We start from the raw sequence: 23,810 nt of genomic DNA on the forward strand, positions 1-23,810 counted from the left end.
TTGCTCGCGCGTGTACTAGCTGCGCTGTCTGCTCTAGCCTGCTCCTTCTCCCGGCACGCGCAGGCCCTCCGTGATTGACTCGACGCTCTGCCGGCTCGTACCAGCACGTCTTACTCGTGGCGGTAGCAGTACCTCGCTCTGCCGCTGTTGCTGGTAGCACCGCATCGATGCCTGTACATGTTCCGCTACCAGTCGCGACCGCCCACCCCAGCTCCCAGCCCCCGGCAGTTTCGTGCTATTTTCCCAGCTCTCGAGCCCGCTAAACTGCTCCGTACTCCGTGCCCTGGGCAGCACTACGGTGAACACGCTTCGATTGAAGATTGAAACTCCAGTCTTTCTGCTTTCTTGCCAACCGACCGGGAAAAAAAAGCATCGACTCATTCCCACGCCGCCTGTTTCGCCGCCCGCCCCATCGGCCCTCATCGTAGCAGATATAATTCCTCTTTCTCCTTCACATTGTTTATCCCCCCAGGCGGCCGCTTCCGTGCCGGCATACTGTAACGAGCTTCGCCACTTTGCCAGCTGCTGTCGTGCCTAAAATCCCCCGGCTATCCAATCCATCTCCGCAAGAGGCCATTGCCAGCAGCTCTGACGTGGCGGTCGACGTGACCAGATCAATCGGCCTCTTGCCCGGCTCGCACACTGCCGAATCTCGTTTCATCTCCATGATGGTGGTAGCCGTTGGCAATTCTCGAAGATAAATGTCATGGACGCGCAGAATGCTGCCGAGTCCGACACGCCCAAGCATGCTGGCGCTTCCCCTCAGCAGCAAAACAAACACGAGCGCCCGCGACGAGGCTCTGGCTCCGACTCGGATCCGAAACCGCGTTCGTCTCTGAGGGCCTCGTCGCCCTCCAGGGAGCCCAAGCTGAAGACGAGGGAGTCGTCGTCGCTGTCGTCGTCGACGGCCGCCCGAATCGACGACGTTGCTGGTGCCGACCGCGACTCAGACGCCGAGACGATTGTTCTGCCTGGCAAAGATGGCCATTCGCCCTCCAAGGTTCGAAAGGTGAGGCAGGAGGACAGGAGCGAGAGTGACGCCGACTCGGCCAGAGGCAACGGCCAGCCGGCTGCCAGTAACCAGGGCGACAAGAATGCAGCTGGCAACCGGCCCGTCGAGGGTGTCAAGAAACGGCTGCCGGGCCCTGTCGACAAGGACCGCCAACCTCGCAGCAAGGACGGCGCTTCGAGCGGCTTGAGTTCTGCCCCGACATCGCCTCCCCACAATCACAGCCAGCTCCGTCAACAGCTCCCGCTTCCATCTCACCGCCGTCGGCGATCTGACGCCGTCGCTGCCGCATCACCGTCAGACTCTGAGGGCACCCATGCCAAGCCAGTCTCCTCGTCCCTGCGTGACAAGCTAAAGTCTGGAGAGCGTCTGCTGCCGCACAAGCGAAAGGCTCCCAAGGCCGAGTCCGACGACGAAGCTGACCAGCGAAAGGCTCGCCGCCAGCGAACCACGAGCGTCACCCTCGACACCGGGCGGACGCTCAAGGAGACCAAGCCGGCCTCGAAGCAGTCCCATCATGACCCGAGGACTCGGACTCGTTCCATCTCTCCACACCCTCGACAGCATCGTAGAAGCGTATCGACACAGCTACCCGCCCATCATCTTTCTAGCAGCCTTAAAAAGAAGCGTTTACCTCCCCCGCTGCATTCAGCAGACTACCACTCCGACGAATCCTCGGCCAGCGGGAGCCCTCATCCTCGTAGCGCCAAGCTGCGAGGCCTTGCTACTCCCACGGTGCCCGAGTCTCATGCCTCGCCCGTGAAAATGGCACCTCACAAGAAACACCTGGATGCACACGGTCAGACTTTACTTGCCAGGGCCTGCGCACGTGGCGAATACGACAGTGCAAAGAGGAGGCTCAGTGACCGACCTGAAGACCTGAATGTAGCTGATTATGCCGGCAACACGCCTCTGCAAATCGCAGCCATTAATGGTTGCGAAGATATCGTCAAGCTTCTCATTGACGCTGGCTGCAATTTGGATTGTGTCAACTACGATAAGGACACACCTTTGCTGGATGCGGTCGATAATGGCCACGTTGCAGTTGTAAAGCTACTTTTGGACGCTGGCGTCAATCCACGAAAGGCTAATGTGAATGGGGAGGAACCTATTGATAGAGTTACGGACGATACTGAACATGGTGACGAAATCCGCGCATTACTTCTCGCGGCCAAAAAGCGACAGGGCGAAAGGCGCCGCACTTCTGAAGACCGTCATTCTCACGACTACCACGACGCACGAGACTCCCACGCTCCCGACAGCCCTCGCCGCTCTCCAGCTACAACAATGCCAACAAATCGAAGATCAGGGACCGTTCGGTCCACCAAGACGAGGAACGACCTGCTCTACATGCCTTTGGACGACAAAACCCTCCGGCAGGCCGCTGGCCGTGGTGACGAAGAAACTGTGGCACGTATTTTACAGGTCAAGGAAAACTGCGACGACCCCGAATCCATGGTGGCTGCCGCGAGAGGAGGCCATGATCTGGTAATCCAGCTACTACTGGGCCTGGGTAGTGCCAATGCAGACCCTGCCCCCGTGAAAACTTTACAACCAGAATTTGCAACCCCAATGCTCGCAGCTATCGGCCAAGAAAATATCAAGGTCGTTGAATTACTTTTAGAACAGCAGGAGTTTGACCCCACGCGAAAATTCAAAGGGGAGACGTATTATGAGATTGCCCGCCGTCGGCAAGGATCGAATTGGAAGGAAGAAGAACACATGTTGAAAAACGCGTACGACGAATATAGGCGGACGCATAAGGACTCAGCTAGGGCGAAATCGCCATCGCGGAGAGACAGGGAAAGAGAGCGGGAGGAAAAGCGGGCTAAAAGAGAGGACGCCAAAGAAGACTCGAGACCGCCGAAACGAAGCGCTGCCAGTCCCTCTCGAGAGCCGAAGAAGCCCTCAGCCCCCAAGTCGGATGCCCCAAGGGAGAAGCGAAGGTCGGATTCTTTTACCGGCCATGGAGGCGACGACAACTCTCAAAAGAGAGGACCTGGACGGCCACGGAAAGAAGACAACAAGGCCTCAAACGCTTCGGATCGCGAGGCGTCCCCTGCGCCACCTACTCACAAAGTGCCCAAACCGAAGCGCACCGAGTCAGATGCCACCGGTGTCTCGTCTGAAGGAGAGGCTGTTAAGCCGAGAAGGAAGCTGATATCCAAAGGCGAATTGCGAGACGAGCGGGAAAGGCAAAAACGTGGCAGCTTGGCGTCTATCGGTTCATCTGGGGCCAAGGAACCGTCCAGCCCTAGCGAGCCAAGACATGAAGAAAGTGTAGACAAGCCCAAGCTATCCGAGAAATATCATGACCGAACAAAGGCCCTGAAACGCGATGAGTCGAGAGATCGCCTCTCGGTATCGGGAGATGGTGTCTCAAAACGACACCGAAATAGTATTACCCCAGATCGGCCGAGCGACATTGACAAGGACGAAGGGCCGGTAAAGCGCCGGCGACTGGAGGGTGACAGCCAGGAGAAGCGATCCCTGCCAAAGCGACCAGTCTCTGAAGAAGCCAAACCCCGCAAGGGTAGTATATCTCGGGATAATTCTTCCAAATCTTCGGCTCTCCTGCCTCGAAAACATCGCGAGGACGACCCGCCAAAGAGCAATCACGATGAGCGGGAACCCAAGCGAAAAGACTCTGTCCGAAACACATCTGGCGAGAAGTCGATACGAGTCAAGCAAGAAGACGACGATGTCGAAATGCCAGACGCGGACAATGTCAAGGAACAGGCAGCACCTCGTGATCGAAGAAATCGAGAAAACGAGGAAGAACAAGCCAAGAAGAAGGAAGCTGCCGAGAAAGAGGACGCTCTCAAAGAAGAGGAACGACGGCGTGCCAAAATTGAGGAGAGGAAGAAACGAGAGGCAGAAGAAGCTCGTCAACGAGAAGAAGAGACCAAGAAGCGAAAGGAGCAGGAAGAGAGAGATCGGAAGAAACGAGAAGAAGACGAGGCGCGCAACAAGCTTCGTGAGAAGGCCGAGCGTGAACGGCGCGAGGCTGAGGAGGCTGCGGCCCGTCGGCGTGAGGATGAGGCCCGTCGTTTAGAGGAAGAAAAGAAGAAGCTCGAACAGGAGGAGAAGAAGAGGAGAGAAGAGGAGAGGAAGAAGAAGGAAGAGGAAAAGAGGAGAGAAGAGGAAAAGAAGAAGAGGGAGGAAGAGGAAGAACAGAGGCTACGGGAGGAAGAGGAACGGCTCCACAAAGAACAAGAACGCAAAGCTGCCGAAGAGGCCCGACAACAACGGGAACAAGAAGAACGCAGGGAGCGCGAACGTCAAGAACGTGCCCAGCGGGAAGAAATGGAGCGGAAACGAGCCGCCAAAGAAGCAGAACAACGACGCCTTCGTGAAGAACAAGAACGGCGCGAGGAACAGGAACGCCTTCGAGAGGAGCAAGAGCGAGCTCGAGTAGAGAAGCTGCCCCCATTGCTGCGATGGCTCTGTACAGCATCAAACCCCAAGACCGCGGCCGTTGCCGAAAAATTCAAGTACATGCGCGCGCCCCGGTTTGACACGATCCGCCCAGAGACGAACAATACCGCCGAGGGTCGTGAGCAATGGGTTCTCAACACCCACATCGCCCTGCTGTTGGGAGAGAAGGATCTGAGTCTCCCTAAATGTAAGCCGAACAATACGCCCACCTGCCCCGTGTTCTTAAAAGACTTTTGCTAACACATTGCTAGATGCTTCCTGGACCCGCGTACCGACTTCTCGACTTGCCAAAGTCAGCCTTTGGAGGACAGAGTGGGTGCGATACACGCTCTTCTCCGAGAAGCTGTGGGAGCTTGGCGAACAGCTTCCTGGATGCTATGGCGGTGAGGCACCGCAGAGCTTGAGTTACGACAACAAGGACAGGCTCAAGCAAGATGCATGGGAAAAGTTCCAGGCAACGGACATGTTCTTTGTGAAGGTAAGTTGCACCGCAGGCGACGAGAATTTCTTATTATCAACCTCTCCTGACAATGTAACTAATTTTGACATAGGTATCCGACTTCATGGATATTGTGCCTGGCATTCCACACCTGCGAGGCATCAGATTAGGAGTAGAGTATTGTGAGCTCATGGAAAACGAGCAACAATGGGCATCAGCTTCGAAATGGAAGCAAGACCCAGATGCTGGCCGCTACCACGGCCTCGCCCCACGACATAAATACTATGTCAACGGAGTCATGGTCGAAGAAGAACTGCCAACTCTTTCTCAAACGAGCCGAACTCCATTTCCGGAGACGCGAGTTCCCCGACGAGGCCTGACCCGGGCGTATCCCGAAGATACGGACTACAACGCCCTTTGCCTGACTCAAGGCCTAGGGCATCTCATCAAGGATACAACGAGCCCTTCGCCGCTCCCAAACGGCATTCACTCCTCGCCAATCAGCCCAACTTCAGCCCCACGGCCCAAGCCGACCATGAACGGCACGAATGGACACGCTGCCTCAGATGAGGTCAAGGACGAGGCAGCAATGGATAGTGGTATAACTAATGGTATTAATGGATCGACCAGTTGATAGCAGAACTGGCCTGGAAGAGAAAGAGAAATACATGAAATCAACTCATGCTGTACAATCTTGCGCTATCCGACACCCTTTGCATTTGGTTTCCGGTTTCTTGGCTTCTTCTTCTTCCTCCTCCTCCCTCCCCCTTTCTATTTTTTTTATTGCTTTGGCCTTGTTCATGTAAATGTCTATAGACTTGGACGGTGGTGGATTGGACGGGAATGAGGCCGCGCGCTCCCTTGTACACACGCGCACATTACGCACACTTTGACGCAACGCAACGCAACGCACGCAATACGACGTTTTGGTGGCTGGCTCCTTGAGGAGGGAATGATTTCTGTTTTGCTTGACATGGGTCTTGACACTTTTACAGCATGAGCAGAGGGACAAAAAAAAGCCTTTCTTCTTTTCTCCCTTTACAGCTTGGACGGAGTGCTATGGTATGCTACGGTATATTTGGACAGTTTGCTTGTTTATGGAACAGGTCAATGGTTCTACAGAGTCGTCTTTCCTTTTTTTGGTCGGACAGGGAGGAAAAGGGAAGCTTTGTATGTGAGACGAAGGCGTTTTGATGCAAGAGTTTCCAGCAATGCGGCATTGGGCAAGAAGAATTCTTGATGGCTTTTTTTTTCCCCCTTAGGAGGACCCGGAATTTGGGTGATGAAGATACATGGACTACAATAGCCTTGTATTAAATACAGTTATGTTTTTTCGCTCTTGTATATCTGATGGAATTGTTTGCGTATAAGGTGCCTGTAAGTTTATAACTTATAAGAGCTGTGATGGTATCATTGATCTTATGAGACACAAGCTGTGGCAAAAAGCCTTCCAGCCATATAAATGCTGTGGCTCCTCTTCCCTAAAGCGGATTGGTCCAAATGGGCTGACATCATTGGCCACCAGGAACCACAAACCAAAAATTTACCCCACCAAATTCCTTCCAAAAGATTCATGCCACCACACACAAACAAGTTTGTGATAACAGACTCGTATCATCACAGCCGCCATCACGACGCCGCAGAGAGTTGCGAGCACGCGAATATCGAAGAGAGAAGCAAGAGGGAACTCGAGGAACTTATTTGGAATAGCTGATACACACCACCGGCATCATGTCGACAACTGTGGACAAGGTATGATCTTGCCTCCTCTAGCTTGCATTTTTGTTTAATTTGTGTATCTTCTCTCGACCCTGAGCTTTTGACTGACATTGGACAATGTAGATCAAGGAGATTGAGGCCGAGGTATGTCTTCCGCATCGAAAACCCCCCCAGCGAGCACGACGAGACGACGTTATTTCCGAAGGCGAAATCCGGCGTTGAGCGGTCTGCTTTTTTTTTTTTTACTGGGAACAAGGACCCTGACCGTTTTTTCCCTGCATTAGATGGCCAAGACTCAAAAGAATAAGGCGACGTCGTATCACTTGGGTCAGCTCAAGGCCAAGCTGGCCAAGCTGAAACGTGAGCTGCTCACCCCCAGCAGCAGCGGCGGCGGCGGCGGTGCCGGTTTCGACGTGGCCAGGACGGGTGTGGCCAGTATTGGCTTCATTGGGTTTCCGTCTGTGGGCAAGAGTACTTTGATGAGCAGGTTGACGGGCCAGCACTCAGAAGCTGCGGCGTACGAGTTTACGACGCTGACATCGGTTCCTGGTCAGGTCATGTACAATGGTGCGTGTTGCCGTGGTTATTTTGTTTTTCTTTTCTTTTCGCCCGCTTGGGAGAGCGAGAGGACTAGAGAATGATAGGAATAATGCTAACTGAACATTGCTGCAGGCGCCCCCTTGCAGATTATCGATCTTCCCGGAATCATTGAGGGAGCCAAGGACGGTCGAGGAAGAGGTCGCCAGGTCATCGCCGTCGCCAAGACGTGCCATTTGATTTTCATTGTGCTCGACGTCAACAAGCCCTTGACGGACAAGCGAGTCATTGAGGCCGAACTCGAGGGCTTCGGCATCCGCATCAACAAAGAGCCCCCCAACATTACGTTCAGGAAGAAGGACAAGGGTGGCTTGAACATCACCAGCACCCAGCCCCTGACGCACATCGACCACGACGAGATCAAGGCGGTCATGAGCGAGTACCGCATTAACTCTGCTGATATTACGATTCGATGCGATGCTACTGTTGATGATCTGATTGACATTATCGAGGCAAAGAGCCGAAGGTGAGTTGAAAGAGACAACGAGAATTGTGCCGAAGCTACGCGTTTACTGGCAAACTGGACGATGGATTGCTAATGCTGCTGAATAGTTACATTCCCGTCGTCTACTGCCTCAACAAGATCGATTCTATCAGCATTGAAGAGCTGGATCTGCTCTACCGAATCCCCAACTCAGTCCCCATCAGCTCAGAGCATGGCTGGAACATTGACGAGCTCATGGAAGCCATGTGGGAGAAGCTGAGCCTGAAACGAGTGTATACAAAGCCCAAGGGCAGGGCACCCGACTACACAGCCCCCGTTGTGCTCAAAGCGTCGAGATGCACCGTGGAAGACTTTGTGAGTCACCAAGAAGGCCACTCCCCCTTTCCCACCCTTATTACTATCACGAGGGCTTCTCAACTAATGTGCGTTACACAACATTAGTGCAACGCTATTCACCGCAGCATTGTGGAACAGTTCAAGTCAGCCATTGTTTATGGCAAGTCGGTGAAGCATCAGCCGCAGAGGGTTGGTCTGGCACACGAGCTGGAAGATGAAGATGTCGGTATGTATTATTATCTACTCTTTACGTCCTCTACCCCTTATCTTGTCCGAGAATCGGACGGCAGCGAACCGCGCAATACTAATTCAGCTTATTACCAGTGACTATTATCAAGCGATGATTTGACAATTTTCAAAGCCCAAAAACATAGTGGGCAATCCGCCGGATGCAGGAGAGAACGACATAACTCATCCGGCTCTTTGGAGTGCCGTGCAAACCAAGGAGGCTGTCATCCGTTATCTGCCCGCGAAGCCCAAGTCCCGAGTTTCGGCCCTGCAAATGGACCAAGCAGAATTTCATTCACAAAGCCCGAGCGCTTCGGGGGCCAGGGGCACACCCTACGTGTATGGTTTTTCAGTTCATGCAAACCTTGGCCGGGTGACTGGCCGGGAACGGGACAGGGATGGGCGGCATTGATGTGGCATATTGCACGAGCATGACAGTTTCAAAGGCCAATGCGCAGGCAATTCGCGACTCGGCACGTCAGAAGGGGAATGAGCTATGATGATCGGCGGCAATGATTCTCTAGGCCCTACGGAGATGGGGAGTAGAATGGTGCATGGAAATGGGACAGTACCAACGCTGCCACCAAGCAACAACTACAACGGCAGCAACAACAGCAAAAAAGAAAATTAAAAAGAAAAAAAGAACAAAAGGAAAAGGGGGGTGGCCAACTACGGAGCAAGTGGTAGGGCGTTCACTTTGGGGACTCAAATGAGAAAAGTAGTTAGTACTTTGTAGTACGCCGTGCTCTGACGCTCATAGAAAATAACCCAATTTCCCTCTCCCAACGATCAGAGCAGTCAAGTCCGTCCAGCGTGCCATCGACAGGGACAGCAGACATGGCATACAGAGCACGTGTACGGGTGTCAAATGAGTTTGCGTAGAAGCGATAACTGGCACGCGAGTAATTCGTCCTGAAGATAAACCTCGGGGTCCGCTGTTTCGTACGCCTTACTCGCCATTCGACGATGGATGGACATAGGCGTGTGAAGAGAAGCATGAACGTAGTTGAATTGGCCATGGCCCAATCCCCGGGGGGGCTGATGTACTTTGGCCCTGCATAGCCGAGGGCCTCTCGATCTGCGGCCGCCCTTCGCAGAAAAAAAAAGTAGAGCTAGAAACGTGGGGATGGGAAGAGTCCCTTTTGGGGCTGCGGACGAGAGCCCAACCTGGGGCTACACCAAGAAGAGACAACCAGGGAGGGGGGTGTGGTGTGTTCGAGAGAGTGGGAGAAAAGAACGAGAGAGAGAGAGAGAGAGAAGGCACTCCGGCCTTGACGCTAATTGGAAGTTCGCAGGGTGGCTTTGGATGGGCGACGCAGCAACACGATTCGCTGGATATGGAGGCCCGATGCTGGCTGCATTGCGCCCCAGGGAGTTGTATTGGGCCTTGGTTGTCTCCAGCCCAGCCTTTCAGAGAGCTTCTCTTGCCGCCCAGACGAGGAAGAACTAGAAAATGATGGGCGCCGGGTGGAGACGCATGCGGAAGGCGCATTATTTGGTTTCCTCTCTTTATGGCGGTGACCCTGCTCAAGACAGACTCTGTACGTATTTGTGAGCTCTTGTATTTTTCTCTGATCCACCTTTGGTGCCAAGTGCCGGAGGAATGCTACTGGCTTCTAAACGTCTAAGTCGAGCCCCGAGTTGCTGCTTTGCGAGAAATTGGTGAGTGGGCCAACGGCGACCCGGTCTGAAAAGAACCCCTGTGCTTTATACGGCATCCAAGTGAGTGCTGCCAAAAGGATAACAAGAGCATGACCACAGGCAGAGACACAAAACACGCGGTCGGTCAAGCCACCTTCATCATGCGTACAGGTACGGGACCCGGCCTGGGATAAGAATCGAGTGGTGAGTGGTGTCGCTTGCTTTCGAAGGAGTGGAGAGATAAAGCCATCTTGACAATGGCGGCCGGTCTAGGAGACGGGACATGGGAGGGGAAGCCGCAGGGGCAGCCTGTACAAACGAGGGTTTGCATGTTGCAAGGTGCTCACCTGTAAGTACTAGGCCCAGTAATCGCATCCTCAGTGGCCGTAGTCGTACAGGTACTGTGCTCGTACATGCTGCTAGCACTTCATGTGATACTCGTACATGCTTGGACAGAGGCTTCGCGGGAACGAGTATTTTGGTGGCGGCCTGTGGTTTTAGCAAAGATGAGCGCGCGGCGCGGCATGGCTCATGCATGTCCTTACTGACTACGGAGTAGTTCGCCCGCAGCGGAGACGGAGACAAGAGCCATAAGGCACAGACCAGTGTTGGCCCTGCCGTCAAGAGGACACTAACATGATGCTGCCCTTGTTGAAAGCATACATGGAGACCTTGCAAAGTTGAGTTGCGACGTCTTGACAGGTACGAGTACTTGACTGCCTTCAATGCTCGTACGCACATGCCAGCAGAAGGGAAATCCAATTTTGCGATGGGGCTCGGTGGAGGTGCATAATGCGATAGATAACATCGTGATGCCGGTGAACCAGGCATGATGCCCTGTACCCATGTGCAAGCAGAGCTGGATGGGCTTTCGGTGACAGAGCCTCCGCCGCGGAGCCGCATCATACAAGCCATTGTATCGTACAGGCCGAGCCATGCCGCAAATGAAGTCTTCCACACAGAACACGCAGAAAGTTGGTGGTAGTTTTCCACCTGCTGCTCCCTATGACGGATATGATGATGAAACGACTGAGAGTTCGACAAACTCGGCGTTTGCTCTATTGTCTACCACAGGTCTGGAAAGTATTCTTGCATATACGAAGCCATCGTTCGGAGACAATTGTATCATCTTTGCCTGAAATGAGAACTCGACGACGTCGTACAAGCAGACTACCGGACAATTTCGCCACGAGGAAACTGGGAAACCTTGAAGACCGATTCCCTGGGGTGTTTTCCTATTACGGAGAGCGTCACGCGGCAATATTCCTTCGAGGTATCAGCTCCGTCGAGAAGTGTAATTGGTTGTTTCTGTGTATCACCACCAACCAGTCATGATCCACCTTGCCGGCACCTGGACGCGTTTTGAAGAGTGGGCATCGGTAGATCTCGTCGGGATTGGCCGCCTCCTTCCATCTAATTAAAGTCTCCATTTCAATTGGATCAAATCGCGTGTAGCTGAACCATCGACTCTGCCCAAGAGAGAAAGGTTGTTATCCTACACGAAGTCCAGAATGACCAGGTACTGGTGATGATATTCATGCCGCCTTGGTTCAGTTGGCTGTTGGGAAAAGCACAGGATCAGGACGCGTCACATCTCTCAACATTTAGTTGGAGAGAACACCCAACGGTATGCTTCGTTGAGCTGACTGCACTGATAACAATTCGCCTAACTTCTATTTCGTAAGTTGGAGACAGAGCATGAGGAGCTAGTAGAGAGACCAAAAGCGGCCCTTTTCGGGAGAGAAAGGTTAATAGCATGAGATTGACGAGAGGATGCTAAATTGAACCTGGCCCTCAGTCTAATAACACATGGCAGTACCCATGCTGAGCCAAATCTCAATGCACCACCGTGAAATGATGGGGAATATAAGCAGTCAATGCCGGCAGTCAGCGAATATATTCGGCCGTACAACATCGTGTTGGACTCATGAATGCCTCCAAAAGAAGCCATCGTGGAGGCCGAGTGTTGTCTCACGCCTGTGAGGTGCTGACTCTCTGTCTGCTCTGGTAAGTGCCAGGTGCTCCTTGTATCTTGCTGGGGTTAAACGTTGAGCACGGACCTCCACGCAGCGGCAGCCAGAGGCAGGGGTTGAAATTGGCCAACTGGAAGAGAGCCTGGAAGCGGAAGCTATTCACTTGGCGCGGACGCCACCGCCCCCTTGTTCCCGTTCAATTTGAGCGAAGACGAGAACAAAGATGCCGAGAATTCATAAGTCTGCAGCTTAAGAACTCCCTGGCCTTGAATCGGAAGCTTTTGAGTTCGGGTCAACGATATGCCGGTTATATAAGTATGTCACTGCCAGCATGAAGTTAATCTTTGGTGTTGGACGATATGTAATCGTTCTGGTATGCAAGTACTAACAGGGATGCAGAGCTGCTTGTGTACGTACTTTCAAGCATCAGAGGTATCCTCATGACCTATCTCTTGACAGGTGCCTGTTTATAACTTCCACCGGACTGTCCGGGTAAAAAGAAAGAAAGGGAAGGTGAAAAAGTTTCGGACTGAGCGCCATAGTGAATGAATTCGATATCGAACCCTCCAGGGATGGGAGACTGATGCTGCAATAAGCAGTTCTGCATCACGTTGTTCCGTCTAATAAGCTGTGGTTGGAGTGGCAGCACTGCTATTGTTCTCAGAGGCACCTCCGTCGTAAATTGACCACTGATACTGTTGTCTAGTGCACTGCCAAGCCGCATTTTTTCCCCCCCAAACAAGGGACCATCTAGCACGAATAGGCTGATGAAAAGGCACCTGAAGTCGTTTGTGCGTAGATAGAGAAGCGTGTGCATGACTTCGCCAATTTGGTCAAGCGATAAGTCATGATCTCGTCCAAATTGGTCGATGGAGGAAACACTCCCCTCTAGAGGCACTCGTATAGTAGTAGCCAGAGATCTTGTTGGTGGAATGGCCGATGAGCTCGAACCAATGTTATGTTCGATGTCAAGCGATCCAACAATTACACCCCTCTCAGTGCTTTAGCGTGTGAACTACCACCGCGCCATGGCTCGCCGCCTCGACGCCTCATCATCCTCCAGAAGTACTGCTTGCAAGATAGAAGCCGTCGAATACTTCACACAAGTATTTACCTCAAGAAGGAATAGGCGCTAGTGGCACGGCCCTGGCCAACGTGGACGGTCTTCCCGCGCTCCCGTGCGTTGACTTTCAGAATAAAGCTCGAGAGCACTAGAGGGTATTTCGCACAGCAATGTCGATCAATCTTGTCTTATAAGATGAGCCAACGGCAGATTCGGTAAGTCTCAAAGTTTCTAAGGTTAATATTAGTTTTTGAATGAGCGGGTGACTATAAATCTTGTTGCTTCATCCGTCGGAGTATAACCAAGCTACGATGGTCGTGTCTCGATTAGAGGGACAGCCTGGACCCTTTCTCATTGAACTAAAAAAAAAAGTCATCGGTCAGCAGCTTCGGCATGAGCAGGCTTGCCAATGGAAGAAATGGCGGATTGGTCTCTGCCTTTACGGCGTAGTCAAGATGGCGTCGATAAAGCGGCTGCAATTTCTCTTGTTGCTAGTGATAGTATTTCCGATGAGCGGCTAGGATTAGCTACCCCTGTCAGTAGTATAGCACCCATCATTTGGCGCGCTCGACTTGCGCGTAGCTGAAAACGTGGAGAAGAGGGCAGCTGCTAGAAGTACCAACAGGTACGACTCAGCATCCTACCTAAAAGGTAACCTCCATCTGGGGGCAACTCTCAAATCTCCGTAAGCTATTATATCTGAAACTTCCATTTGTCTAATGCTTAAAATTGCGTATACTTGCACTCGTAAACGGCGGCGATGGTGGAGACGGTTGTGGCTGAACAAGTGCCTCTCTGGCATTGGGCTGTCATTTACATCTGGAGTACTTCCTCGACGGCCACCGTTCCTTAGCTTGATTGACATGATCAGCTGCGGCACTTCGTACATGAGGGCATAACTGTACCTTGAACTAGGCAAATGATTCGTTGTTGATCGGTATCATCTGCGACAAGTGCGCTAGCTAGTTCGGGCCGCTCCACAGAGACATGCTCCAACCCCTCTCTTGTATACGAGCCGTTGAAGCCTCATCCACCACAGCTTGAGCAGCGACTTGGCAGTCAATCTACTCAGCTATCACTCGCGAGATTCGAGCGCAAAAAGACTGCTTTTAGCTGAGGAGCGGAGAGCTGAACTCCGTGGCGAATCTCGAGACCAAGTGGCTGTGTTTGCTTGGTGTTTGATACAGAACATTTCGATTCGTATTTGTCCACAAGCCCAGGTACGGTGTGTTTGCGCGGGCTTCGCTGTGGCTATTGGTGATGAGACCGGGATCAAGGTTTCTCATTTTTTGCCGGGGTTCTTTTGACGCTGCTGCGTCCTTGTACGGTAGAGCAGCTTCGTACTGGGTACCTGTAGCGCTCCGGAGGGTGGATTTTCCCACAATACCTGTGCTGTACTGTAATCCTGCTTGGATGGATGCTTGCCCGGAAGACTATTTCCTAGTCTGGCTGATGAAATCGTCGACCCATGAATATGCCGGGCCAGGCTCTCGTGCGCCGGAATCGCGATGAAGCCCTGGCAGCAGTCAGTAGTAGCACTCGTAACTTGTACAAGCACTCGTAGTCGGTGACGGTCCATGTCCATCCTAGACAACCACATGGGGCTTGGAAGCAGCGGCTTTTTGCGTACTTGCACCGAGTGGTACTAGCATTGTGCATGGCCATCGGAAGTATTGCGCTCGCGTGGGTTTCGTGCTTCTCTCTGGGCTCATTTTGGGTGCTCAACGTGCTTGAAGCGTTGCCGTTGCCTGAGATGAATAAGCTTCATTCTGGTCCATCCTTGTCGTTGATGGCTCTTGTCACGCTTCTGGGCCGACGTCACGGAGGGAAGGTACGGAATGCTGAATCATTTTTTTCCGACGTCGCACAACACCAAACAGGGCATCTTGGTACTCTGGATGCTACCTACTAACTTACTAAGAGCATACATACTCGTATGCTGCATCATGCAACAGGCCGTGCAGAAAGGAAACTTCTTCCAACTTACAAGGCCGACGGCACGGATGCGACACAGCGCCAGCAGAAGCTCAGGAGACCGCCAACGAACCAATATTAATCAGTGAGTGGGTGTGGGTTTGCCTTGCCTGTACCTACATATGGTCCCATGTCGAGTTCCCAGATCCCGCCGACGCTGCCTCTTCTGGCCATGCTGGCCCTGGTCACCCGTTGGTCAATGTTTGCCCTATCATGCCCAATCTCCATGATCCATGGCCCGTTCCCAATCCTAGCCTGTTCGTCCAGAGCACCCCTCAGTCATTCCGGTCTCTGGTCTCTCAGGCCCATTCCCTTCTGGGACGGAATCCCACCCGTCTTCTCCCTAGCAAACAAGGGCGCCGGACATGCAGACAAGCAAGCTATGTAGACAGCCAAAACTGACACACGCAGACTCACTCACTCACTCACTTATAGGTTATAGGTACGAGTACCTACTGTAGCTCAACTCGCCCACACGATGGAGAGGCGCCCATTACCTTGCCGACTCACACGCCCCCTCCTCTCCATGGGCCCCCTGCATCAGGGCCCCTGGACGTACATGTACAGGACCTCTTCGTGCATGCGTCTGCATGCCTGCCTCCACGGCCAACGTTCCGCTTCCTTCGCAGACAATGCGCTCCGGCTTCAGCATCTTCCCAGGACGAGTACAGTTACAAGAACCACTTCTTGTACGCCTCTGGGAGGATACTGCTTGGATACCCTAGTCTAGCCCGGCTTGGTAGACCTAGCATAACACTGGCTGGTGGGCCACTTGCTCGTCTGCAGCAAACCACCGAGCTTGCCGTCTCCTTGACCAACAGCATCGGCCTGCTGCAGCTTGTCAGATCTTGTACGGACTCGCTTGCCGCACAGACAAGCACGCGGTGCGACGACTTCCACTGCCAGGTCCGGGGCCGGTACTTGGTTTATCATCTTAGATGCATCACCGCCCCTCGACCAGACCGAATGCTGCTACTTTCTGTTCTTGCCCAGGGCTGACATGAGTCGTTTCCCTTCTCCGCAGTCTTGTATTTTCACCCCCACGAAAGCACGAGGCAGCGAGTAACGGCGAAGAAAAGTTCCGTCATTGTCTCACCAGACCGTTACCGCGCGGAAGAGAGCCCACCAGCGGGTCTTGCACGCTTCAGTAGTAGTTAAAGTGACGTGAGAAGCAGGGCTTTCCTTGACAGGTGTGCTTCTTTGCTTCTTTGCTTGCTCCAGGGCGTTGCTCTACAGCTAGCCAAGTAGCGATACATTATCTAGCAGAGCACCCCTCATCCAGCAAATTTGTCACCGAGACTTCATTCTTTACTATTACCCATCTTGGTTCTCTTTGCTCTCAAACTCCTACAAACTTGCTTATACTGCGATACCTTTCTCCATCATTAGTTTGCGTTGCAATCATATTTTAGCATCTCCATTTATTTGTCCTTCTCGTCTGGTCTGTTCATCTCCAAAAGAAAAGGGTTATGCCATTCCCTATCATAACTGTCCATGAGGTTCGTACGCTTCTTTTTGTTTGCTCTGAACAAATGCTTCCCGTAACGATACTTGACATATTATTGCCGGCTCATTGATGACGGCCCAAGACAAGGTTTGGACTTTGTCTCTTCGCTGACGGATGAATGATAATACCCCCCACTCGTTCCGCTTCTCTCTTGCTCTCCTCTTCCTCCTGTCCGTTTTCTGGCAAGAGACTATTTGCCAAGTGCTGACTTTCTCAGTTTTTCAGCAACTAGCAAAACCCAGCGATAGACTGGGCCTCTAAACTTCTTGGAATACATACAATGAACACTGCTGGTCACGGTTCTGCCAACCTGGGCCAGGACGCTACCATGGTACAGAGTAACGGAGCTGGGTATTCCAGCGACCACTGGGCGAGCATCAGTCCGTATAGCCAGAGCCCTTATGGAAACAGTCCTCTGAATGAATATGGCGCCACCTTTGGCGGATTTATATCTCACGGGTTGCCATCAGAATCACTCAACAGGATGCCTCCGCCCATTCAACCGTCCATTCCTCCGCCCTCGACCCATCAACTAATCCAGCCTGCGCCGCTAATGGGTCATCACCAGTTGCCGATGCTGAACACGCAGTGGCCGAGCCAGTTGACAAACCCGACTCCGTCAGGGAGCTACTCTGCACCTCCGTTGTCCATCGCGCCGGCGTCCAGCCTGCCCCCAGTTGACCCGTCGCCGAGGCCCCCTGTGCACCATGAGAAAGCAAGAAAGACTTTGAGCGCAGAGCAGAAACGGGCCATGTGCCAGTATCACGAGGACAACCCGGGCACAAGGCAGGCAGACATCGGCGCAAAATTTGGTGTTGAAAGAAGGTAACCTCTCCAAACATTACTCGGGACTTTTCCCCTTTACACTTGGACGAGAATAAACTAACGTCGGCGTCAAGCACTGTATCCAAGGTGTTGAGGCACAAGGATCAGTACCTTAAGCAAGATCCGGAGCCAGATAGCTCAGCACTTAAGCGTTTGAAGGGGAAGCATCCAGATTTTGATCGAACGCTCAGTAACTATGTCCGTCGACAACAACAACGAGGATTTGAAGTCAAAGATGAGGAGATAATCGAACAAGCAAGGCTCTTTGCTCGAGCTAGCGGCAGCCAAGACAGAGGGCTGACTAACATTAACAGCAACTGGCTTCTCAAATTCAAGCAAAAGCACGGCATAGGGGCTGGCCGGTTAATGCGCCGTGCCTCTGAAACGAACATTCCGGACCGCATGACCGTGTCCACAGCTATTCCCCGTTTCACAGGAGATAAAACAAATCCTACCGTCTCTCCTGTTTCTCCAACTCAACAACTCTCCCCTTTGTCTGCCAGCCGCAGCGACGAGGACTTGCAAGCTGAAGCCCATGATTTCAGTTTTCGATACGGACATGCTGGGTCACACTCCTCTACATCGTTGGCCAGTGATTTGAGGGACCCAAGTGTTTCGTTTCCCGGTGATACGATAAGCCCAACAGCGCCCTTTCACTTCTCACCTGACCCCAACATTGGAGCGTTTCAAAATAGTTTACACATACAACCGGCCGCCCCTGATTTTCAACAACATCGCGGAAAGAGAAGCAACACATTCCCTTCTCTTAACATCGATTGTGTGAACCAGGATATAAGTGCGGGTCCACTCACCCCTCGACACCCATCTGCCGTCACGTCAGCTTCAACACTTGAATCACCAACAAATGACATCCGAAACACTCCCTTCACGCTTGATTCAACAGTATCATCGCCGCCGGCTTTACGCCGCAGCAGCAGCAATTCGAGTATTGCTGCGCGGTCAAACAACCCTTCCACAAACACTAGCTCTGTATCCTCGACTACTGCTGACTCTTCGCCAACATCTCCGACCCCTGAGGATGCTAGACGTGCCGCGGAAACGCTGCTAAACTACCTGCACAGCATGACACCAAATGGGCCATTTGACAAAAGCGACTACGCCACCATTGTTCAACTTACAAAGAAGCTACAATTACATCAACACCAAACTACTCGTCCTTCTATAGGAGGGCTATCGAGGATCCCCGAAGGTGATGACGGGGAAATTCAGTCGTTAACTGAGACATCGATGGTGGAGATATGACGGAGACATCAAATGCGTCTCTGGAATATCAACTACACACTTCTTTCATACGCATACGCCTGTTTCCCTGTTTTTGAACATCTGTTATTGAAGTTTTTTTTTCCCCTGGCGTTACGGAATTTTTTGAGCATTTCTGGAACAAACAAAGGATTGAGTATGGGAAGAAGACGGCGGACCGGGCTACCCAACTCGGAGTAAGAGCAAAGATGATCTTTTCACATCGAATCGATGCTGTGGCACTGGCCTATTTCAACAACATGAAAAGGCTTCCGCTTCCACACCGCAGGCGACGGAAGTAAGGAATGGACAAGGAACTGAACGGATGGAAACGGGGTTATAACTAAAAGAGAAAGGCGACTTCATCTGGCAACAGATCTACCAGCATCAAAACTGATTTTTTTCTTCTATCATTCAGATATCACTCATTTCATTTTTTTTTTTTTTTTTTTACCTGGTTTCCATTTGAAACCAGTGCGATGACACCTACCACTCTCCTAACACATATCTAGCGACCAAAGATTCTGCTTGCTGCTCGCGCGCAACCTGAGTGTGCTACTGCTTTGATTCTTTTTTCATCCGTCTTTGGAATTTTCTTCACATATTTTCTTGTTTTCCTTGGTTTGACTTGATACACCAGAAAAGGACAAAAAAAGACGGACAGGTGTCGCTGACATGGTGTGGGAGTAAGCAGGACCTTGGGCTCCATCCCCTGCCGCTTCTGGTTTTCTTAAGATTATCTACTTGGGTCTTAACATTTTTTTACATTTCCTGTTTCATTATTTTCTTGTGATATTTCATTTTTGAAAGGATATGAATTGGGGGAACAAGACAAGACCAAAAAAATTACAAGGGCCTGTTTGGCACCATACTCCTCACGGAGAAGCATGCTTTTCAATATCAAATGTGTTTTTTTGTACGGGAATGACCAAAAGAGGGTCTTCGGGGAGCGGGGGGGAACCCATATGGGGACATAATTTTCTTCTCGGCATCTACATGCTTTTCGCTTTGTTACTGTACCGGCTAATCCCCGTTTTTTTCTCAACTTTTGTCATTTAATATGGGCCACATTTAACATTGTGTGTGAGTGCCAGAGTGTGTGTTAGTATCTGCGTGTACTGGGTACATGTCGATGGTCTGTCTATCCCATGTGGAGAGTTGAGAGCAGGTGTCCAGATGGGGACCTGGAACAGGGGGCTAGGCAGAAGCTGTAATACACACTATTACTGGGCACGACTACGAGGGTACTCGTACACACTGCTGGTCATATCCGTACAGAGTACTACGTGTGCAAAAAGGTTGTGTTTATGCACTTTACAGTTAATAAGGTATATTCGTGGGTGCTTAGTATTAACCAAGTCTGTCTTGCCGTAGCTCCACAACGCCCTTGTCGCTTAGCTCTGGCATCAGCCTCACAAGAACCAGTTCCAAAGCGCTATACATCAAGTGTTTGTTGCAGTACTCGTCTCCAACGACGTCGAGGAGACTCTCGAGCTCATCCAAGATCCTCTCGTCATCGTCCTCGTCGATCGCGGCAGAAGGCGATCCTGCATCATCGCCAGGGCCAAATAGCCCGCCCAGGCGCCAATGCCGACGGCCAAAGTACACGCGGGTCACGCTTGCAGGGAGCAAGTCCGAGATAGCGCTGGCGGCCCTACGGCGCAGAGCGAGCAGCTCCCTCTCCGACTGGGGAGCCACAAGAGTGGACGTGCCGGGGCTGTTGTTAGGAAACAGGGCGCCTCGGAGCGACCGAAGGATGGGTGGTAGATGAGACGAATCGAAGAGAGATTGAATATGGTGCGAGAGGAGTCTACACAAGCCGACGGAAAAGCAAAAGGGCCATTAGTTAGCTTCAGTTAGTCCCCCATCAGAGAGCAAGAGAGAGAAAAAAACGACGAGTCCGGGAAAGAAATGGATATTCCCATCGGGTCCGCCCGCTATAGGTGGGGAAAGAAAGCGAGATTCAGAAGGGGAGGGGTTGGTGGATGCTGTGTGTGGGTAGACAAGAAAAACAGATAGAGAATGCGAGGAGGAAGCGTTGCCATCGAGAGCCACTTGCTGGCAAGTTTAGCTTGTGAAAGGGGACGTCTGTCAAGGATGACCCGTGCTCCCTTCTCTCAAGGTGTGATGGAGAAAGGTACATGTGATCATGGGTCAAGGTCAAGGCCAGAGAGGGGGGAGAGAAAGCTCCTCATGCTATCCATGATCCATGGAGGTAAATGTTGAACCAGATTGGATAGCAAGACAGGAGGCTTGCTGCGTGCGGGGAAAACAAGAAAGGAACATCTCCGATGTGTGGTACGGTGCCTGCTGGATCTTCATAGTGCGGCGAGGGACCTGCCAATGGGCATCGTGGGAGAAAGTGATGTGTCGTGCTCCATGTCGGTCAGGTAATGCGGCAAAAGCCAGGAGTCGTTGCGAGGACGGAGGGTGAAGGAGGCTCACAGGCCACTTGCCAACGAGCGCCTTGCATAAGCGCGTTCTCGCCCAAAGTCCGTTGATTTCTGACAGGTAGTTTCGTATGATTCCTTTAGCCATTGACGCAAACGATCCCAGCTTCCGCAACAAGCCAGCGGAGGAGGAGAAGCGAGTGACATGCGTCCCATCAGTGGCCTTGGGTACTAACCACCGAGCGCCCACGCGTGGTGGAGCAGTCGCTGGGACAAACGGGTTTTTTTCCTTTCCGTGTGACAAGAGAAACCAGCGCGGTCAGGAACCACGAGGCCTTGTCTGCTTTGGGGGAAGTCGGCCCAATGGACAGCAGATGGCTACCTGGAGGTGGCGCGGCACGGGGCGAGCGGGTGATTTGATTTTCAGACGAAATGCTCTTCCAACACCATTTCGTCGTGAGAGGCTAGACAGCTGGGGTCCTGACCCGCTTTCTCTCGTAGCTGATTGCCCCCCCTGTTCGAGGCCGGCGCGTAATAAAGGCTTCTCGATGGACGGGCCGTTTTGTGGTGGCCCAGGCCGGCGCGACAATTTCGAGCAATCGGAGCCGAGATGGCGAGTCTCGCATTTCCATTGGCTGGCCAGGTCAGGAGCTAGCAGCCCAGATCTAGAATGCTCGGTGTGGTGTGGTCTTGGGTTGCAAATTGCGCCGGTCATGATAACCCTGTCGGGATGGCCATGTTCGACTTCTCATCGAATGGAGCTACCTATCTACTAGATAGACTCCGAGGGCGTCGGCCAGGCAGGAGTGTGTGCACAATGTAGATTGTATTTGTGCCACAGATGGGGAATGCGGCATCCGGCTAAGGCACGGTCCGTCCAGAGAGAGACCCTGTTTTGAAAGCTCACTCGCTGGAGGCAAGGGGGGTGGGAAGGTCCAGTGACTTTGAGAAGATGCGAGATGACGAGTAGAATCAACAATGATCAGGGATCGGAAGGGAAGGGCCAAGACGATTCATCAGTACAACAAGGAAATTTGCGTATCTTACCTGTCGAGAGGACCATTAAGCCCCGCAATACGCCATGGCCCATCAATGGCCGCAGTCTGTAACAATGATATGAAGCCACCCAGCCAGGGTTTCCTCTCCTCCAGCTCAATCAGATTCCCAAAACACGCCCAGAGCTTGAAGCTAAGTACAGGTACTTTGGCCCCGAGGTTCGTATCCGTTGATGGTGGTGGTTGCTTGTCGTTGTGAGCGTCTTCTGCGGCTTCCTCATCGAGATGAAGCGCCGTTCTGGGAGGTAGCGATATGGAGTCCGCCAAGGTGCCGGCCATGAGCCGAAGAGCGTTGAAGAAGAGGATGCCCAAGTGAATAATCAACACAAAGACCCCTTGGACCGTCCACTTTGGAGACTTGGCCGCATCCTGACCAAGGTCCGGTGATCGGTCCTTCCCAGACACGATCCTTGCCTTTGTCCTATCTTTCTGTTCGCCCAACGACCTTGCGGCGATACAGATGGCCTCGTAGAGCAGCCATGGCTGGGATGCTTTGCCCGCGATGATATTGCCAATGATTAACTCCGAGAATATTTGTTCCACAAGGGCCGTTAGGCAGGGGTTCTCCAAATCTTCAGTAGGGAGCAGGATGGCTAGAACACCTTGGACCAGCAACTGGCGATAGGTCGCCTCGTTCTCTCGTTGTAGCTCCACAGCCGTGTTATCATCCAAGCGAGGCACGGGGGAAAGGAACGGCAAGGGGAAAATGGAGTGGTAAACCTCTCGGGGATCAGCATCAACCGATGATTGCAAAGCAGATCGAGAGGCCACGCGGCGAGCTGGGACCCAGTCAGTGGCAGATCCAAAGCGTAGGGCAATGCCACACCACTACTAGCCTGTAGCATGTCTATCGAGCAGGTCTGGTATTTCATCCAGGAGCAGACTCTCGAGATCCAACTTCCTAAACCTCTGCTCCAGCGCCGTGGTGCAGTGTGCAATGATACGCAGAATCTCAGGCACAAACGTCTCGTCGGCAGTGATCTTGCTATACCAGCTCTGTACAAACTCCCGCATAATTATAGCGAGGAAGGCGTAGAGCTGCAGGTCGACATCATTGCGGCTCGTGAGCGGCGGCAGCAGCAGGTCCTGGATGGCGGGCTGGGCATCTCGGCCTTTGTCTCCCAGTTGCTGCGGGCACAGCGTCCGGCGGATGAGGTTCAGCGTTGCCCGATCAGACAGCGGGTCTATCGGCACGGCACGGGTGCTCCGGCGATCTGCGGTGCCGGCTTCGGGAGGCGGAGAGGCGGCGGCATGTTTTGGCCTCGTTGAGGCTCTGTGAGCGAGAGGAGGGGGAGCTGGAGCTGAAGCTGAAGCGGAGGCGGAGGCGGCTATCATGGCCGGCGAGTCGAGCGGCGTCGTCGCAGGATCATTGCGCGCAAGAGGCGGGGAGACGCAGAGGCGGAGAGGCGATGACGGAGAGAAACAGAAGGCAGCGGAACTGCACGGAACTGGACAGAGGAGGCTGGTCGTCAAGGTAAAGTTGGGTCGCCTGTTGGGTCGCAGGTCTGGGATATGCAGGCATGCAGTTCGATGTTTGGCCTTGAATTGGCTTGGGCTGGGCTGCACCGTGCGCTGCAGGTCACCCCGCACGTGCGTCAAGTGGGTTCATGTCGTTTTGGATTAGGCGCTGTGGCGAGCTGTTTCAGCGGGAATCTGCAGTAATACAGGGCTCTTAGATAGGTGCTGCAGCAGTCAGCTTAGTCTGGACCTCATAAAGCCTGCATATCCGAGACCAGACAAGTTGAGATAAAAGGAACTATACAGTATCTCGAGGGATTTGATGACTTTGAAACAAACCAATTTTTTTATCTCTTCCTTTTTAAACGCCTCTTAGATATATAGTACATTGGAGAGGTGCATCTATGCATACAGTATAGCCGTACAATGGTGGTGGATGGTTTACACTCTTTC

At 52.6% G+C, this 23,810-nt stretch overlaps 4 protein-coding genes across 4 annotated transcripts; 3 read left to right on the forward strand and 1 right to left on the reverse strand.

Annotated features, from left to right (window-relative positions):
• Positions 1–706: 706 nt before the first annotated feature.
• Positions 707–5,520, forward strand: T069G_05380 (ankyrin repeats (3 copies) domain-containing protein; the record flags this gene model as incomplete). Its single annotated transcript, XM_056172590.1, has 4 exons — positions 707–4,298; positions 4,368–4,634; positions 4,699–4,925; positions 4,999–5,520. The coding sequence occupies 4 exons, from the start codon at positions 707–709 to the stop codon at positions 5,518–5,520; spliced, it is 4,608 nt and encodes a 1,535-aa protein (XP_056029448.1).
• A 1,097-nt stretch (positions 5,521–6,617) lies between these two features.
• Positions 6,618–8,327, forward strand: T069G_05381 (TGS domain-containing protein; the record flags this gene model as incomplete). The annotated part of the gene is made up of 7 exons (XM_056172591.1): positions 6,618–6,638; positions 6,729–6,749; positions 6,890–7,172; positions 7,278–7,668; positions 7,755–8,001; positions 8,089–8,209; positions 8,308–8,327. 7 exons carry the CDS (start codon positions 6,618–6,620, stop codon positions 8,325–8,327), a joined length of 1,104 nt encoding a protein of 367 aa, XP_056029449.1.
• An 8,322-nt stretch (positions 8,328–16,649) lies between these two features.
• T069G_05382 (tc5 transposase DNA-binding domain-containing protein) lies at positions 16,650–18,457 on the forward strand (the record flags this gene model as incomplete). The annotated part of the gene is made up of 4 exons (XM_056172592.1): positions 16,650–16,926; positions 16,993–17,194; positions 17,269–17,540; positions 17,613–18,457. The coding sequence occupies 4 exons, from the start codon at positions 16,650–16,652 to the stop codon at positions 18,455–18,457; spliced, it is 1,596 nt and encodes a 531-aa protein (XP_056029450.1).
• A 1,347-nt stretch (positions 18,458–19,804) lies between these two features.
• On the reverse strand, positions 19,805–23,234 carry T069G_05383 (PXA domain-containing protein; the record flags this gene model as incomplete). The annotated part of the gene is made up of 3 exons (XM_056172593.1): positions 19,805–20,264; positions 21,892–22,678; positions 22,736–23,234. The coding sequence occupies 3 exons, from the start codon at positions 23,232–23,234 to the stop codon at positions 19,805–19,807; spliced, it is 1,746 nt and encodes a 581-aa protein (XP_056029451.1).
• Between the last annotated feature and the right edge of the window lie 576 nt (positions 23,235–23,810).

The sequence above is a fragment of the Trichoderma breve genome, chromosome 3, assembly GCF_028502605.1.
Source record: "Trichoderma breve strain T069 chromosome 3, whole genome shotgun sequence".
NCBI lineage: Eukaryota > Fungi > Ascomycota > Sordariomycetes > Hypocreales > Hypocreaceae > Trichoderma > Trichoderma breve.